The sequence below is a fragment of the Amborella trichopoda genome, chromosome 3 (genome assembly GCF_054954075.1).
Source record: "Amborella trichopoda isolate Santa Cruz 75 chromosome 3, AtrichopodaSantaCruz75HAP2 v2.0, whole genome shotgun sequence".
Lineage (NCBI taxonomy): Eukaryota > Viridiplantae > Streptophyta > Magnoliopsida > Amborellales > Amborellaceae > Amborella > Amborella trichopoda.
The window spans coordinates 4,853,664-4,872,005 of record NC_142338.1 but is presented as its reverse complement, the minus strand read 5'-3'; the positions used below and the strand labels follow the sequence as shown (position 1 = coordinate 4,872,005).

Below are 18,342 nucleotides of genomic sequence, written 5' to 3'. Positions count from 1 at the left end.
TCATCAAACATCCTAGATTTCTGGCTACACCATATGGCAAAACAAGTAAGGAAATGAGATAGCAAGATAGATAGAGATGATTTGGTCAGAGTTACTCTTCCCCCCAAAGAAAGATACTTAGTCTTCCATAAATCTAGTTTAAAGCTGAAGTGTTGTAATACTAGGTCCCAAAAAGATCTCGAGAGTCTAGAAATAGAGATGAAAATTTCCATGTAATTGATTGGAAAATCTTCCACCTTACACCCCAATAAATTTGCTAATTTGTCTTTGAATACATCTGGATTAAAAACCCCCATTAGAACCGTTTTGCTCATATTTACTTTAGACCCAACAATGACCCACATCACAAAAATCTTCTCAAAATATGACTAGGAATTGCATCACAAAAGCTTAAAGTATTATCCGCATATTGCAGATGAGAAATATTCAAACCATAATCGACAACTATAAAACCCTTAATAAGACTAGTATCTTCTACCCTTCTCAACGTGATGCTAAAGGCCAATGCCATAAACTTGTATAAGAATAGAGACAAAGGATCCCCTTGCCTAATGCCTCTATTAGCTTTTAGAAAACACTTACAGGTGCTATTTTTGAGAATTGACAAATTGGTGCTAGACATACAACCGATCTATTTTGTTTGATCAATTCACTTTATCATCATAAGCTTTTTCAGGTACCAATTTACATAAAACACCCGATTTATTGATACTCTTCCTAGACTAAACACATTCTTGAGCAATCAATATACTATCCCTCATGAGCCTATCTTGAATAAAGCTGATTAGGTCCCACCTATCACATTAGGAAGCACGTTCTTCAACCGGGAGGCCAAAGTTTTTGCTATATTCTTTTATAGACTTGTAAGGAGAGTGACTGGGTGTACATCATTAAAATTTCCCATATTTGTTTTCTTAGGGATTAAAGCAATATACGCAGAGTTATTTTGGCTTATCACCCCTCTCAAAGAATTCTTCCACCATAAGAATAAAATCACCCTTCACCACCTCCCATAATCTTTGGAAAAAACCAGAGGAAAGCAATCTAACCTGGGTGTCGTGTCTCTTGACAATGCAAAAATGGCTTCCCGAATGTCATCTTATTAAACATCAACCTCCAAATATGTTTTACCCATTCATCTATATTTATGCTGCCGTTTCAATCGACACTGAATTTATTTATTTATTTTCTGCAATGTTAGTTAGATTTCGCAGATGTCTCTGGCATTCAAAAAATTGAATTTCATATGTTTAGTTGTCGATCCAAGCCAACCATCCAATGTGAAGCATGAAAAAAGTGAAAGTTTTCTATGATTTCCCCACATTTGCAAGATACAAAATGCGTTTTAAATTTATACAGGAAAGCAGTCCTGTTCTATCAAACATCTATTACCCAACATGCCATCAAGAACTCCCCCCTTCCTCCAATTAAGTATGGAATTTACACACATAACAAAGGGAAAGACAAGAAAAAGACCTCAAATCATAGCCACTTATCCTCACAACCCACACTCATCCTAAATGAGAATTCCCTGCTAAGCCTTTCCTCTTCATCATTCCCTTCGTACTCCTGCTCCGACCCCAACGACAAAGGCTGCGGCTCGGGCATCTGTGCCATGATCTGTTGCGTCAGTGGCAGCACGCCGGAGGCAACAGTCCTGCGGGCAGGCCTTATTACAGGTGCCCCATCCCACAGGAACACATGTAAGAGTATTGGTTTGAGAGCATGACGGTGCAATGAAAGCTTTTGACTTAGAGAGATTGTATCGAAACATCGTACAGCACCGCTAAATGAGACCATCCATGGCAAAACCTTTTCATCTGAAACCCGAGATATTACCAATAGTTTGGATGATGCGACTGCGGCTTTGTATAGGGTGCTTAGCCCTGAGCGTGAGGCGACTGATTGTTCAACGTCGTTTGCTACTGAGGAAATGTGGATGAATCCCTGTGGAGAATGTAAAATAATGAGAAGGATTTGCGAATTAAGTTTTTGAATTCGGGAGAGAGTGCAAAAACAGATAAAAAAGGTTTTCAGGGATAAGACCATTAATCCTGCTTATGTGGTTAAAGTCATGAACTTCACGTTTGGCTGAAATCTCAGATATGCATATGAATTTCAACCAAAAGTTAGTGAAGATTTTTCTTGAAATTGGATTTAAAATTCTGAAAATTGGTGCGGACCAAATTCAGATTCTATTGCTTCACTAGAATTAGATATGAAATTATCAAAATCCAGAAATAATTTAAAAAAGGGAAATATAAAAACTAAATAAATAGAAAATGTAAATTAAAAAACACACCTAAAATATCAACTATCTCCCCCATGATTATGTATCCTTTGATGGGATTTTTATAATTTAATCCAAAGAAATGAGCAGATATTAAATAGTTTATCTCTAATGTACTTTTTGAGAAATTTCCAAAAATTGGTAAATAATCTAGAGGGTTGTGATCTATCTAATACTAAATTTTATGATTTTCTTTAAATTCTTTTATGTGGCCTTAGTTGGAACCGAGTACTCGGCTCGACAAGGAGTCAAGTCCGAGTGGAAAACATTGATCAAACCACACATAAAATATGAACTGCTTAATTTTACCTATTTATCAAAGGGAAAGCTTTATGTCTGACCCGAACCACATACCAATTATTTGTGACCTCATTTCTCAGCCGTTCGATCAGAATCGATAGCTAGGATAGTTCATGTGGCAATGTCACGCCAAAATGCTATTTGATTTTTAATTTTTTTCTGCACAACCTTTTTGGCTGAAATTTAGGGTGGGGGCACATCTAGAAAAGAAAAAAATTCTCATGAAGATAAATAACCAAAATGCCATTGAACATGCTAGTGGTATTTTGGTAATTTTTTATCACACGAATTATTCTTTTATTATTTTTATCATGTGTGTTCCTCTTAGATGTATGCATGCCCCATATTTCATTGCAAAATAATTTATAGATTAAAGATTAAAAAAAAAAAGCACTTTGAGCCATCAGATCAAGATCTGACGCGCGAGAGCTAAATTGTTACATTGTGACTCAAGTCATCTCAACCATCTACTTAGATCTGACGGCTGAGATATGGAGTCACATATGTTTTATATATATATATATATATATATATATATATATATATATATATATATGCGGGGTCACATGGAAAGCTTCCTCCCAAGTTGGACCCAAGTACGTGACTCAACAAGGAGCCGAGACTGAGTGGACTCCTCCAAGTTTTCAATCATTGATCAAAACACACCTAAAATTATCAACTACTTAATTTTACCTATTTATCAAAACACATCTAAAATATCAACTATCTACCATGTGACTGTGTCCTTTAACTATGTTTTTGCAATTAAATCAAAAGAATGGGTAAGATATTAAGTAGTTCATCAAGTTTTGATAAATTTGCCTGAAATTAAATGAGTGAATGCTATGTAACCCCTCTACCTTACGACCAAACTTAAAAGTGCAATCTCCCAAAATCGAGCAAGAGTATAGGTCTATTTGAAAACCCCAAACTCTTTCTTTCTTCTTTCTTCTTTTTTTTTTTTTTTTAAATAATCATATCATTATTCTAAAGTGAATCTTAAATTTTTAATTCTAAAATAGACCATAAAATTCTAGATATTCTAGACCAAGAAAATACTCCTAAGTCTTTTACTCGAGGGAGAATTTGTACAGTTTGGTACAAGCTTTTATGGAGGTTTTATAAACCATTTAGAGAGGGAAACATTGGGTTAAGAAGTGAGGGAGCTCTTCTGTAAAGAAAAAAAAAAAAAAGTGCGAAGGGACTTGGAGGTAGAGATTGGAGACTTCTTGTCAAAACCCTAGCACCATTGTATATTGGGCTGGATTTCATCATAATTTCCTTGTGGCGACGGTGTTCATACGAAATTTTCATGTATGAGATAATCTCTCCAAAGACTCAAACTTGAAAATTTTTTTTTTCGATAGTGAATGCATTTTTGCCCTCTTGTCCATTAGTTGAGGCTTGTAAATATACATCTCCCTCTCTACTTTTAGTTATGTTGTTATTTGATTATTTCCGATATTACTTGTTTTCTTATTTCCATTTTTTTTTCATATACAATGCACACACAATATTGCTCTTGAGTATTTTATTTAAGTGTTGAATTTATTGTTGTGGGGTGCTCACCAGTAGAAATTTAAGTTATCTTGATTTGTAGAAATTGAAGTTATCTCGATTTTTCAACCGTATGCCTTAGTCCATTGACCGATGGTATCATGTACATGAAGACAAAGATACGTTAGGAAATAGAAGTCAAAACTTAAGAAATACGTCAAGTATATAATTAGATTCGCATTTCCAAACCCTAGACTAGAGTAAGAGTATTTAATGGGATGGTTTTCTTTTTCTTTATATTGGTAGGTAAGCTAAAATGACATAAGATCCTATTAAAATGGAAGCCACTAGGAAACAAAAGGTATTAAGAAAACTCTTTCCTTGTGGTGACACGCAACCCAAGCATCACATCTAAATTCCCTAATTTATTTCATAAATTTAAATAAAAAACAAGGTGGTTTATAAAGATTCGAAAGCGTGTCTTTAGTGGTTACCATTAGCATACGGCCTAAGGTCTAAGCCAAAAAGGTCTATACGGTGACATGTTATCTAGAGCATCCATTTTCAAAGAATTGATAAAGCCTTAAAGAGATATGTATTGTAACACGTTATTTAGATCATATATTTTCAAGTATTTACAAATCTACAAGAAGTGTTCCATCTTTCATATATAAAATTTCATAATCAATAGTAAAAATAGATTTTAAAACTATTATAGGGGTTTCATATACTAAGAAGCATATTTTGGATGGAGTTTTGAGGTAAGGTTTACTTTTTCTCGTACTTCATAGAAAACGCATCCTTATCCTAAAGGGAAAAGTTTTATATAGAGCCGAGTCTCTAAACAATCAAATTATAGTGCACATCAAAAATTTCATTAAAAGAGGTTGTTTTGATGTTCAAATATTTTCAAATTGAATATCTTGATATCAAGATGCATTGACATGAGAAAAAAATGGATTTCAAGTTTTGGAAATAGTTGTATTTTGTAACGTATTTTTAGACCATTAATTTTCAAGATTTCAAGGTTTTATAAATATGCTTGATCTACATTACTTTTGAAGCTTTAAATTTTATAATTAAAAATAAAAATATATTTTAAAACTATCACGAAGATTTCCAGTATTAAAACCACAGTTATCAATACTATTTGAAGCTGCGCTCTACTTTGATTGTTTAGAACATCGACTCTCTACAAACGGCACCCTATCCTAAAGGACCTAAACAAAAAGGTAAAAAATTATACATAGCCTAAGCTCTAAACAATCAAATTAGAGCCCCCCTCAAAAAGTTCATTAAAAAATATTGTATTGATGTCCAAATATCTTCAAATTGATCATCGCGATATCAAGCTGTATCGATATGAGAAGAAAATAGATTCCAAGTTCTGAAAATAGTGCATGTGATGCATTTTTGGACCATTAATTTTTAAGATTTTAAGTTTTCATAGATCTGCTCGATCTACACAATTGTTTTATAATTAAAAATGGAAATATATTTTAAAGCTATCACAAAGATTTTCACTACTAAACCACATTTCTCGATACTATTTGAAAGTGCACTTTGCTTTGATTGTTTAGAGCCTCGGCTATATACAAACCGCACCCAAACAAAAAACTAGAGAGAGAGAGTACCTCATCTGTGCGACTAATGGCGAATCCGAGCTTGGTATCACCTTCCATTAACTCTATCTCGATGGGGAACTCCCTTGCACTGGGAGCGTACCAGAGACGAACAGTTCTAACAATACCAATATCCAAACCATGGTAATCTTCAAAACCATAAACCCCTGAGTTCAACATGTTTGAGAGATCCGCTAATGATCCTGTATTCACTGTTGTTGAAACCCCCTCCCCTGATGTCTGTTTCGTACACCAAAACATTACCACAACATTTTATTTAAGAAAGTCAGAGGAAAAAATTGGGTAAAAAAACACAGATGACCAAAAAATAAAGTAAGTTGTAGAATCATGAATATTTCGGATTTGAAAAGATGATACTATATAAAATCATCATTTGCAGTTATTTTACAGATACATTAAAGCTATTGAACAATTATTTTATGGCCTTACCTAGTGCCATTAGAGTAATACTTGACAATTTATTGTCTTTCAATAATCCAACAGTACTACAAAAAATATTGTATATTTATTGAGAGCATAAAATGAAACAACAAAAATAATATTAAATGAAAGAACTACATTACTGAATAACAAGAACTATAAACCAATGTATAGATTATTGTTCAAGGAAAAAAACAAAAAAGACCCTCGGTATAGGAATCCAGGTAACTAAAACTGAAAATAAAGACCCAAATATGTAAAATAGTGGTTCATCCAAAGTACTATATTGTACACACCAATTAAATGAAAAAAAAAAAAACAAAAATATGAAATCAAACTTCTCTATGCATAAAGAAAGCAACAAAATGCTTAAGCAAGTTTAAATCTCACACTGAATTCCTATCTGCCTAAATCTTTAATATCATTGAATATCTCTGTTGCTCTTTATAAGGATGCTCTAGGTTTAAAGAATCTTTTTTTTTTCATTAGGTTACTCTTCTTCTAACTCTACCTATATTAATTTGATATGATTGTTTAAATATTTTTTTTAGAGAATATATTGCTTGCATTTATTTGTACACTTTTTTTAAAGGGAATTTATTGGTGAAATTTTTTATAAACTTTATTTTTTGAAAGATTTTTAATTTACTCCTAATATTAATGTGCTTATCTTTGAACAAAAAGTCAATAATATTATATTAATAAAGAAATAAAACTATAGGGGAGAAGTTTTTTTTTTAAAAAAGATAAAATATAGATTTATACTGGTTTATTAAAAAAAGAAGGTAATTTTTTTGAAGATCTTTTAAAAAAACTTAAAGAGTTTTTAATGAATTTCAAAAAAGTCATAGATTTTTTTTTAAAAAAATTATATTTTAAACCGAGACTTGCTCTATGGTCCATATCCATTCTTCCTCTTGATCATCCAATATGCCATTTGTCCATGTTCGGAGAGCTGGACAGCCCCAAATCGGGCCAAACAGACAACCACCCAGGCCTGGTCCTGCTCTTATAAGGACCGCCCGGGCTAAACAAAACTTAATAACGGCTACCGACCCGGTCAGGCCTTCTCGGCCTAGGCTCTAGACTCGGGCTGGCTGTTCCGGTCCGGTTCTGTGTTCGAAACACGCTAGATTTGAGCAATTACTTCCAAAATTCATGCCTTTCTCTCTCTAAGAGTCTCTCTCCATTAGAAGCAAATTTAACTGTAAAAATCTTGGATCATCTTTGAAATTTCAACATGATCCCAAAATACCCCTTTATAAGATCTCAGTTAACCAGAATCAAAATTGGGCACTACTCAACTAATTTAATACTGTGAGAGAGAGAGAGAGAGAGAGAGAGAGAGAGAGAGTTTAAACTTTAAAGGGAGGGGCAGAGAAAGAGAGATCCTCACCTTGGTAAGCAAAGCTTCAGTCTGGACATTCATGAAGTCGATGGGCACACCGGAGGCCTGCGATGCGGTCAACCAGGCATGTGCCCTGGCCAGTGTATCATTGAGGTTATTGTAGCGCGGGGAGACGCGATCGGGGGCGTTTGGGAGGACGAGTAGAGAGAGAAAGCTACTGGAATGTGGAATTGGCAAGAACTCCTTCATCTTCTTCTCCCATGGATACGACACAAACCCATCCTGAAGCTGGGCCTCGCTGAGGGCCGACTCCACCCTCACCCTCCTCGACCCTGAATTCCCAAATAGTTTTCTCATCACTCTCAAACTTCAATACTCACTTCCGATCTTTGATCACTTAAAAAATTGAGAAATTTTGCTTCCATCTGAGAGAGAGAGAGAGTGAGTTGTTCAAGTAACTCCCTCATGGCTTGATTTTCTATTGTGACTTATATATCAAATTTTCCCCATCACTGATTACATTAGGGAGGCCCGGCCTGACAGTGGCCCGGCTCTTGTCCCATAGGGCCGGACGCCAAAAACAAACGAGGCAAACTAAAAGAAAAACCAGGAAAGAAAAGTGCCAAGCCGGGCCGGCACTAGCACCAACCCCACCCTCAGCCATAATTTGTGGCCCGGCGCTTACTTTTTTAAGGACCAGGCCGCCCAGTCCATTGCCAACCCTAATTTTTTTTTTCATATTATATTTTTGTGGTATAATAAAGTGTAGTTCCAAGTAAATTCCCCATGCGTTGATTTTCTTTTGGGTTAATTAATTGGCTTTGTAGAATGTAGAGTCATGCCTAACCTTTTGCTTACCCATTCAAATACATATGAATACTCGACTACATAAGTATACCTGCACCAGAGTAAGACAAAAAAGGCGTGGAAATAATTATTAAACAAGCTTATACAAACACGACTTTGGAGGAGAGTGAAAACGTGGAGGCAAGGGGGCCGAGAGAGAGAGAGAAATTATAGATGGAGAAGAAAACAAGGATTTTTAATTCGGGATTGCACAGTAAGAGACCGTTTATTTTTGTTACAAGGAATTTATAATTACTTTCAAATTGGATTGTTTGAGATGTTCGATTGTTTTTTATTTTTTATTTTTTAAATTTTAAATCTAATCAATCATTTGAAATTTGATGGACAAGAATAATTACGACCTTTTTATACGAAAAGTAAATAGTCCCCCTTATAATCTAATCCCCAACCTTTGACGTGCAGAAAATACCCCATTGTTTTTTCAAGGACATGATTATAATATCCCAAGAAACACAATTACGTGCTACAATCATGAAACCTTTGTTTTCTCTTTTTTTTTTCGACAAATGTTTTTTATTTTATTTAAAAAATCTACTAAAAAGAAATTACATGAGGCAACAGCAAGAGCAAGCAAACAGGTCCTCCGTTAACCAGAGAGTCAGCTAATGAGTTTGCCTCACGATAGATATGACAAAATAAGATTGAAAAATGAGTTTCTCTTTGTAGGGGTGACAACAAGTTGGGTCGGGTCCGGGCCTAGTCAGACCCAAACCCGGACCCAAACCTAAACCCGAATGTATTTGGGTCCAAGTTTTGGACTTGGACCCGACCTGACGGGTCCAAAAGTTGGACCTATACTCGTGCCCGTCAGGTCTTGGGTCTATCCCATCGAGTCCCAAATCTAGTTGGGTCCATTGCCACCCTCACTATGAGCTTAATTTTTTGTAGCCTACAATGGTGAAAACATAGAGAACTGATTTTTGAGAGGTGGGTGATTAGAGAAAGAGAGCAATTCGAGAGAGAGAGAGAGAGAGAGAGAGAGAGAGCTATCTCTCCAAGAAATTGAGAAAGGGAGAATTACAGAGAAGGATGAAGGTGATGGGGTTTGACCGTTGAAAAACCAGGAGAAGACCAAAAGTATTGAAACGATTTTAAGGTTGGAGCTTTGGCCTTTGGATAAACTATGAATCCGGGTACCTGCCGGTCGGCCATAGCAGGACCCATAACCCGGGACTATTCCGATTTCCTTTATTTGACCCGAAACCCTACCCGCGGGTCCAAAACTTGGACCCATACCCGAACCCATGTTGAGTATATCGGGCTGGTATGGGTCAGGTTCGGATCCATTGCCACCCCTACTTGACCCCGATCCGACCAGACCTTGTACCCAACCCAAAAATAAAAAAACTAGATATTTAAATATTATGTTATATATATATATATATATATATATATATATATATATATATATATATATATATATATATATATATATATAATTTAGATATGGGAAAAGTTTATATAAGGTTGCAACCTTAAAATGTAGAACTGTAGCTGCACCTCAAAATCCATCGATAAAGGTTCTTTTAATATTTAAAAGCCCTCTAATTGATCATCTTGACATCGAAATGTATGACTATGAAAAAAAAAGGATTTAGAGTTCTAGAGATAGTGCATCTTATAACACATTATCTAGAAGGTCTATTTCAAGATTTTGACATGTTTATAAATCTAATTGATTTTAATCATTTTTGGAGTTTAAAATTTTATAATTAGAATTGAAAATAGAGTTTGAGATAATCTTAAAAATATTTTACATCAAAATTATATGTTATGATAAAATTTGCAAATGCGCCTTAAATGGATTGTTTAAGGTTGCAACCTTTATCAAAAGTTTATAATGGTAATTATATTTATTTATAGAGAAAAGTTTATATAAGGTTGCAACCTTAAAATGTAGAATCATAGATGCACCTCAAAAATCTATTGGAAATGTTGTTTTAATGTTGAGAAAACTCTCTAATCGATCATCTTGACATCGAGATGCATGAATATAAAAAAAAACGTTTTTGAGTCCCGAAAATAGTGCATCTTGCAACACATTATCTAGACCGTTCATTTTCAAGACTTTCATATATTTATAGATCTACTAGATTTTAGCCATTTTTAGAGTTTAAAATTTTCTAATTAGGCATGAAAATAGATTTTAAGATAATACAAAATAATTTTTACAACAAAATTACATGTTATAATAAAATTTTAAGGTTCGCCTTAATTGGGTTGTTTAAGGTTGCAACCTTATAGAAACCTCACCCTTATTTATATACTATATATTAAATATGGAAGATGCTAGGGTAAGCCCATGGGCTCATGGAACAGTATAAGCCTAACGGCTCAAATTGAATATGAGCCTATCTGACGATCATGATATATATTGGTAATATAATTTTAATATTTTTAATAGAAATACAAATAGCATGAAATTTGGAGTATAAACTCTTCTCATCAAGGCGCACCTAATAAAAATATTAAAAAAATAAGTCACATAAAATAAATTGATCAAAATACCCTCGAAACTTTTCAGGGGTATTTTGATCAATTTAATTTATACGAATAAATTTTTTTGATATTTTTATTAGATTCGACTATTCTTGAAGAATAAATGCTCCAAATTTCAAATAATTTGAATTTGTAGAAAACAAATTAAAATTCAATTACAAAATACAATTTTGATCATTGGATCGATCCAGATTCAATCTGAACCGTTGAGCTTGCATTGTTCCATGAGCCCATGGGTTGACATGAGCTCTTTCCATTAAATATTATTTAAATATTAGCACTATTTGAGTCAGGACGATCGGGTCAACATGGACCTAGACCCGACCTGCCATGTCCAATTTTTGGACCAATACTTAGACCTAGGTTGGGTCTGGTTGTCGAATCCGGGTCCATTGCCACGCCTATTTCTCTCTCCCCTCATGACGTCGCTTTTCTTCACATTAAAACCAAACAAATTCATAGACCGGACAATCTAATGACGTTGCCGCACCCTCGTATGCTTTAAAAATCTAAGCCATAGGGAGCTTGACCTACAATCGATGCATCCCCCTTTACGCATGTCATCGCATTTTTTTTCTTTGGGGAGAAAATGGAAGCCGAATATCGAGACAATGGAAAAAAAACATTGGCCCCATTCGCACTTCATAACATTCCAAGGACCAGCCGGCACTTTGAAACCCGGATCAGTGGGGGGACCATTGGATTGTCAATTTGAATTTAAACTAGATTAATTTTAGTTTAAATTCATATTAGTGATCTAAAAAATGTAAAAACTAACTAAAATAAAATTAGGATTTATGAGATGGGGATTTAGAAGATGAGCTTTATATATATATATATATATATAACAAAAAGCTAACAATAGTATAATGAATAATAATATAGGTGGAATCCTAACAGTCAAATCTTCATCATCATCATGTGGTTCAAAATATATATTACTATATGAATTTTAAATTTATTTTTCTAGAAATCGGATCATAATGAAATTTTAAACGTGTCTACTAAAAAATAGGACGTACAATTAAAAAAAAAATATAAAAAATATCCCAAAATATAAAATAGCCTAAATACCCCTAAAAATGATGGAGGTAATTTGGCCATTTTAAATTATTAAAAATAAAGTTCTTATATTTTTATATGGTGCACAATAGTGTTAAGTATATACACCCAAAATTTCATCTTAATCAGTTATATAGAAAAAAAATTAAAATTAAAACAGTGATATATATATTTTGAACTACTCGATGAAAATTTGACTGCTGAAATTTCACTTATATTACTATTCATTATAGCTTTCCAAACTATTATAAATTTTGCTCTTTATTTATATATATATATATATATATATATATATATATAATGAAGAGTTTTAAGAGAAGACCATCATAGAATCACTTTGGTCTCAAGTCTCAACTGATTCCCATCGCTCGTTTGATACGTGAGAGAGAGGGAGGGAGGGAAAGGGTAGAATCTATGGACTACGTTTATATAATATGCAGTCCCAAAGTCTATTTAAAAACAATTAAAACTAATAGGCCAAATGTTTTTTTTATAACATAATTATTTTAATTTTTTAAAATTTATTTATTTATTTATATTCATAATCGCCGTATTAGAAATTAGATGTCCTAAAAAAAAATTGAGTCCGAAAATCCATCTCAAAAGTAGACTTTTAAGAGAGACTCATTTCTGAGTAGACTCATAAAAACCGTATCCTTAATATAAAATGGCATAGTTTTTTAAACTCGAGAAAGAGTGGAAAGCTAGAGAGAGAGAGCCACCACACCACAATGACTTCATGCAAGTGTCAGGTCGCCGCGAGAGAGAGTGAGAGAGAGGCTGGTTCAAAGAAGGAAAAAGTTTATATAAGGTTGCAACCTAATAAGTAGAATTATGGAGGGACCTAAAAAATCCATCCAAAAAAGTAGTTTTTATGTTGAAAAGCTTTTTGATTGATCATCTCGACATCCACATGTATGACCATGAAAAATATAAATATTAGAAATAGTACATTTTACAACATATTATCTACACCATCCATTTTTAATATTTTTATATGTTTATAGATATATTTGATTTTAATCATTTTTGAAATTTAAAATTTTATAATTAGATATAAAAATAAATTTTAAAATAATCCTAAAAACATTTTATAACAAAATTATATACCATGATAAAATTTAAAAGTGCACCTTACTTCTACACCTACGGATGCATCCGTATGCTAACTTCACCCTTCAAAGAATGCTTTGGTGTCCCATTCATTTGCACTTTATCATCCCTTGGCGAATTTGGAAAACGCATTAAAAAATGGAAGCGGTTTTGGTGCGTGAGGCAACCAGTGTGTGCAAAACCGGCCGCAGGTTAGGGTAGTCAACAATCTCGATCACCCTAACTTAAAAATTAAAAATAAGAAATTATTAAATAATGAAGATTTTTAATGTTTGTTTTATTAAAATTGAGAAGTATTTTGGCCATAACTATCACTTTTTATATTTTTCTTCTTTTGGAATTATTTTCCAAGATATTATTTGGAGCAAATTGATGTTTCAAAATTTATGTTTTACTAATTTTTAATTTCATTTGGATGTCTTTTATTTAATAACATACTTTTTCCTTTTGTTTTTTTTTTTTTTTTTGAGACTTTTGAGGTTTTGAGACTTTTTTTAAAAATTTAACCTTTTTTGGCCCAATAGAACGTACTTGACTTGGGCAGGTTACCCAGACCAATTTCGGGTTTCCTAGAACATGCCCATCACTGGGTTCTGTGGCCGATTCGTTCAATTGAACATTGGAGCCAACTAATGCACCTAAAGCTTAAAAATAGGATAAGTGACACAAATCGCCCATCAAAAAAAATGGATTCGATAACCCGTCCAGATTGGCAATCCGGCGAAGTAAGCATGCCAATAAAAAAATAAAAATAAAATTAGAGGAATTTTTTTTTTTATAGTGTGATCTCTGACAGAACATGTTAGTTCTTTACAAAAACCGGACCGGTCTATCTAGTTCTTGATTAGAAACGATCGGTTCTAATGTCATATAACCATTTTTTTAACCTTGCATGCACATTAATCTTATCTCCAAAAGATTTACTTTATAAAAAATACATTTGTAAGATTTTTTTTTCTTTTCAGATTCATGAATTTGTGAATGAAAGCATCAACGTGTAAAATTTTAGATCTAAAATTCTTAAATTTCTTGAAGGCAACTGCATCCTATCATTAGTACAAAAGGATCATAATCACTCTTAACCGACATAAAGTCTGTTGGTTGGGGGCATATATTACTACGTTTAAAGTTTGAGATGGTTTTGTATGGAGAAATTACACAACCCCGAAAGCTAGTATTCATGGTACAACTAAAGGTGAATGTGATCATTTTATATCAAATAAAACGTTCCAATGGTATAAAATTCAATAAAATATCTAAAAGAGTTTGAGAGAGAGATGCTTACCTTGCAGGGCGACACACTCGCTCTCTGAGATATCCATGAAGCCAACTGCATAGTTCGGATCGTTCAAAGACCTCACCATGTAATTTTTCTTACTTACGGGCCCTTCTCCAGGAACAATGCAGCCCTGTATCGCCACCCCTCTTCTTACCCTCACCTCTATCGATGTCTCCCCTCGCTTGTAGGCCTTGCCCATTACCTTCTGAAGTCCACTCTTTCCCCCTTCAAAGGGCGCGCTTACGCTCGACACGGGACCGATGGTTATTTCCTCAACCATGTCGCCGGTCTGTAACATGTTGTCGTCCCATTCCTCTGCCTTTGAGCTTCCTGTTATACACTGAATCGCGACCACTGATGAGCCTTTGCTTGCAAGATTGCTCGACTCCGGCCTGTTAGATGAGTGGACCCGATCCATCCTCATTTTTATCTCTCCTGTGTACAAAAGCCCGAACCCGAAGCTGAGAATTAGCACCCTTCTGAATATGGGAAATGTTCGGTTTTGAATCTTTGGATTGTAGAAGAAATAATAAGTAAAATATCTCAAAATAACATGTCGATAATTAGAATAAACCCGGAGGGGAATAATTGTCAGTTTCTATGAGGTGATTTTAGTGGGTGGCCGAATTCGACTGTGTTGTTGCATTCATTTGTAATTGAAAAGAAAAAATTAAACTGCTTAATTTCTTAGTCAACTCCATGGGCAGTGCATGACATCCAATTGCCCGACGGGAGCCCATTTTGCTACTTTTTTAGGACAATATTTAACATTCCCAGGACGCTCGACAGATGCAAACGGTAGTTGAAATTTCTTGCCATTGAGGTTTTTTTTTTTTTTTTTTTGGATGTGGGAGTGGCCCCTCATAGGGAATTGAGCCTAAGAGATGTAGCGTTGTAAATTGCCAAGCGCTAACCGATTTAAGCCTGAGCCCTTGAGGTACTTTAAAAGGGAATGATTTTTAAAAGGGAATGCTTTTTAGGAATCCTAGGACTTATATCAATATATAGATATACATTCTCTCTTCATAATCCTTTTTGAGATTGATTTTGGATTTAGTTTCTTAGACACTTATAATCTTTAACATGGAGACCAATATGTATAAATAAATTTTAAAAACTAAAAATAATAATATTTCGAAAAACAATTTTAGATCGTTGATTTTTTTTTTTTTTTTTTTTGAGGGGCGACCACTCTATATCCCTCCTTACGATGGATCTGTGATGCCTTGACCCAAAAATCACTTTTCCTTTTAAAAATCCATCCAATATACTCTAGTGGCACATTGGTACCTTCAAACCCCTTCGCAGTGTTTTAAGAATGTGGAACAAGGCTAGGGCGCCATGGCCGGGGCAGCCCTACTCTCGGACCATGGTTGCTCGGCCCTAGCCGAGTTCTCGGGCCATATTTTGTAGCCCAAGCCCTAGTTTTTTAGGGCTAGGCTGACCGGGACGGGCCGAGCCACTTTACCCATTTGCCACCCCCAAGCCGGGGCAGCCCTACTCTCGGACCATGGTTGCTCGGCCCTGGCTGAGTTCTCGGGCCATATTTTGTGGCCCAAGCCCTAGTTTTTTAGGGCTAGGCTGACCGGGACGGGCCGAGCCACTTTACCCATTTGCCACCCCCAAGGGGGGGGGGGGGGGGGGAGAGAGAGAGAGAGAGAGAGAGAGAGATTATGTTTTAGATGGGCAATCGAAATTGGAAGTAAATTCGGTTCAAGAGCATCTAGCTGGCCCATTTGAAAAACCCCATCTTTTTAGACGGTAACCAACCCCCATTTGGGTTATCAAACTTCCCACAAAACTCACCTACTTTCAAATTCCTAAGTTTAAATAATTGGACTTTAACCTTTTTCCTTTTTTTTTTTTTTTTTTTTTGATGGGTTAGCTAGGCGTGATCAGTGCTAGCCGACATCACTTTGTCAAAAGATATACGAGAAAAATCAATGACATTTCCTTACCAAAAGAGCCTTATTCAGTACTTGGAAATCCACTAACTCAACATTAAAAAGATTGCATCTTAAGTCCTAATGGCTAATATTTATGCCATGGAAATCAAGGCATTATCCTTATGCTAAGTTTTTAATGTCTAGTGGAAACAATTGCAACTAGTTAATGACCACTAGTGATCAAAATAAGCAAATTTTGGTCAAAGAGGCATTCTAATTAGCTTCCTTGCAACTTGCATTAAAAATCATTAAAGAAAAGATAATTTATTTCTAAAAACAAGATGGGAAGTCAATATGAACCATTGATTAAAGATAAGTAATTGAAAGTGTAAATGATTCTCAATGTTATGAAAATTTTGAAATTATTACAAAACAAGAAGGATGATTATTATCTTCAAAATGCAAGAGATCCCAAGACAATAAGCATATGAAAGCAGTTAATGTTCCATATAATTTAAACTTTAAAGCGCAAGTTAATTCCTTAAATACTTACAGCGATAATGGGAAATAGGGCAAAACTTATGTGAAATGATTTCCCCCCAATATGATTATGAGTCAAAAACTTCCCCTTGATTCCTGCAAAATGCAAAATAATGAATGGTTCACTCTAATGAAAAATATAAAATAATATCCCTGATACAACAAGATTTACATAAGAAGCCATTGAAAAACTCATTTATTCTATGAATTTTGCAGTAACCAGAATCATGGGGTCTTCAAACCTTGGGTTTGAAGAGAAATTGGGGGCTTTGCACCTATCTCGAATAAACAAGCCATTTCTCTGGAAATTTGGGGTTATTCATAAAACATTGAGGATTATTCAAACAAACTTCAGCATAATCTGATAATTTAATCCAGATTTCACGGATGATCAGAGAGAGAGAGAGAGGCAGCATCTATAATTGGGAGAAATCAAACCTATTGGAAGGAATAGCGATATCATGAACCATGTTTCTGAAACCCTAGAAAGTATAAACAGTCTATATCTCATAATTTTATGACTTCCGTAAATTACAGAGGCCTTTCCTCCGAAATTTCGAGGATAATCAGCAGCGGAGAAGAGAAATTTCAAGGAAGCCTAGAGGGAGAAGTGAAATGTCAGCGTGAAGGTGATAGAGAAAGGGAAATTTGAGCACAAATTAGAAAGAAGAAGAATTGCACCTCTGAAATTTCAACGAAATCGCCAACGTTTTGGCTTGTCGAGCGTTCATGGATAAACCAAAGGCATTCGTTTATAGGAAACAAAAATTTAGAGAGAGAGAGAGAGAGGGGCTTTTTTTTTTGTAGAGAGAGAGAAATTAAGAAATAGTGGACCGTGGAATGTGATGCCGCGGCTGCGGAACTCAAGGTGCGTTCAAATTGACAGCGAATCGTTCGAGACGTTTATCAACGGAATAGCAAAGCCGTTAGTGGAAGCTGGACATGTGTTGACGATGGATGACGTCTTCTTCGCGTTTCCCTCTCTTCCCCGTCCATTAATGGTCTGTTTCTGCTGGACTTCGGTTCCACTGGGGGGTGACAGTGCCGTCCGGCCTAACGCATGAAAACCAAGGGTCTGGGCTATAAGATCTGCCGCGAGGGCCGGCCCGGTCGTAGGCCTAGGCCATCGCATGGTCGCCCAACCTTTTTTTCCTAATTTTTTTTTTTTCTTTAGTGTTTTTGGATTATACTTGGCCTGGCCGACCATGATGGCCCGAGCTGGGCAAGGACCAGCCCTATAGAGACTAGGGCCGGGCCAGGCCTAATGTGGGGCCTGCCCTTGCCATATCTAATATCTAGGTCCCCACCCCAAAAAAATAATAATAATAATAATAATACTAAGAAAGCCCCTTTCACATTGTTTTTTCTTTTTTTTGAGCCCATCTAATATGTTCCTTAAGTCTTTTATAAATCCCAACCAATATGCCCCTATTCTAAGTTTTTATTAGCTTTTGGATTTCAGTTTCGAACATATCCAAATCGGCAATTCAACGATTCTATATGGATATGTAGATTAGACAACTCACCCCACGGATCTGGGCTTTGAAAACTAGGATAAAGCAGTGGTTTAAAAAACAGATCGGTGAATCGAAAATAGG

At 35.1% G+C, this 18,342-nt stretch overlaps 1 protein-coding gene across 4 annotated transcripts; it reads right to left on the bottom strand.

The window, feature by feature from the left end:
- Positions 1 to 1,293: 1,293 nt before the first annotated feature.
- LOC18439898 (uncharacterized) lies at positions 1,294 to 17,898 on the bottom strand. Of its 4 annotated transcripts, none has more exons than XM_011627155.3 (6): positions 17,579 to 17,898; positions 16,758 to 16,840; positions 14,325 to 14,753; positions 7,547 to 7,830; positions 5,722 to 5,949; positions 1,294 to 1,947 (listed from the first exon to the last, which is right to left on the bottom strand). In XM_011627155.3, exons 3-6 carry the CDS (start codon positions 14,740 to 14,742, stop codon positions 1,483 to 1,485), a joined length of 1,395 nt encoding a protein of 464 aa, XP_011625457.1. In that variant the 5' UTR covers positions 14,743 to 14,753; positions 16,758 to 16,840; positions 17,579 to 17,898; the 3' UTR covers positions 1,294 to 1,482. The 4 variants fall into 4 exon arrangements, with proteins under 4 accessions (XP_011625457.1, XP_006850116.1, XP_011625455.1 ...); XM_006850053.4 differs by having other exon boundaries at positions 16,987 to 17,579; XM_011627153.3 differs by having other exon boundaries at positions 17,426 to 17,579.
- Positions 17,899 to 18,342: the final 444 nt, after the last annotated feature.